The following is a 1,165-nucleotide window of genomic DNA, read 5'->3' on the forward strand; positions in this document are numbered from 1 at the left end:
TACTCTCTAAGGCATTGTAACTTTCCGCGGAATTTCACACTTACATTATATATATATATATATATATTATATATATATATATATATATATACTCTCGAGTTAAACTGTCAATTTCTTGCGAAATTTTGCTACCGATACAGCTTTTGCTTTGTGTAAATATCAGCAATAAAGTACTGGTCAAATGTCATGTCTTCCACTGAGCACACGATTACTGTAAGTTCCTAACCCCCTCCCGACCGCACCACAAACAAACAACCCAAGAAACAACAACTACAACTGATCCGACGCTAACCATAACCAATACTAACAACAGTCAACACAACCAAGATAGCAACCCGAAACAACCACCAGCCATTGTAGTTGATGGAATACTAGCCACCATGTGCCAACCTCATATTGCCACGGAGCTATGAAGACTGTTTTAAGACATCGAATTCACGAACGTGAGACGACTATTTACGGGAGGAATGGTCATCAAGTGTTCCCGACCAAACGATTATCGTCGCCTTCACAAAGCCAGGCCCAAGGACGCCTTCGGAAGATTCATTATCAATCCCCACGTCCCCACGGAAATCATCGTGGTCCGCGAGTTCCACTGGAATCCACACCAAAAGAACTCGACCAGGAGCTTCGACTTCGAGGTTTTGAAGTTGCAACCATCAAACGAATAAAATTCCCATGCATCAAAGAATTAACACCACTAGTAAAAATCATCCTAACAAACCCAAAACAAACTACGCAAGCCATACAAGACGGAATCGCCCCATGGTTCAAAAACTTCCAGGTCGAAGAACCAAACAACTCCAGCCGGCATGTCCTCCAGTGTTTTAACTGCCAGAGATTTTGCCATACCCGTTCTGTTTGTACCACCAAAGCTCACTGTGTCTGCTGCTCTGGAGAGCACCAAGCTACTGATTGCCAGAAATCCAGACAAGCCACCACTTGCAGCAATTGCAAAGGTCAGCATGTTGCATGCCACAGAGGATGTCTCGAATTCCAACTCATTGCTGGACACAGATCCAAGACACTATGCCCCACTATCACTTTTTTGCCGCCTTCCAGTCAGCAACACCCAGCTCTACCACGAAGACCGCAACTGGACACCAACAGATAAGAACAACAAGCAATTTTACAATAACCAGAACAAACAGCTAAACGTTCACAA

General features: G+C 43.7%; 1 protein-coding gene across 1 annotated transcript; it reads left to right on the forward strand.

The window, feature by feature from the left end:
* The first annotated feature begins 409 nt into the window (after positions 1-409).
* On the forward strand, positions 410-1,114 carry LOC106467239. The gene has a single exon (XM_013927568.1). It carries the CDS (start codon positions 410-412, stop codon positions 1,112-1,114), a length of 705 nt encoding a protein of 234 aa, XP_013783022.1.
* The last annotated feature ends 51 nt before the right edge of the window (positions 1,115-1,165 follow it).

The sequence above is a fragment of the Limulus polyphemus genome, unplaced genomic scaffold, assembly GCF_000517525.1.
Source record: "Limulus polyphemus unplaced genomic scaffold, Limulus_polyphemus-2.1.2 Scaffold2540, whole genome shotgun sequence".
NCBI lineage: Eukaryota > Metazoa > Arthropoda > Merostomata > Xiphosura > Limulidae > Limulus > Limulus polyphemus.

Coding starts and splice junctions, on each gene's coding strand:
- LOC106467239 (XM_013927568.1), top strand. CDS start 410: ATGAAGACTGTTTTAAGACATCGAATTCACGAACGTGAGACGACTATT.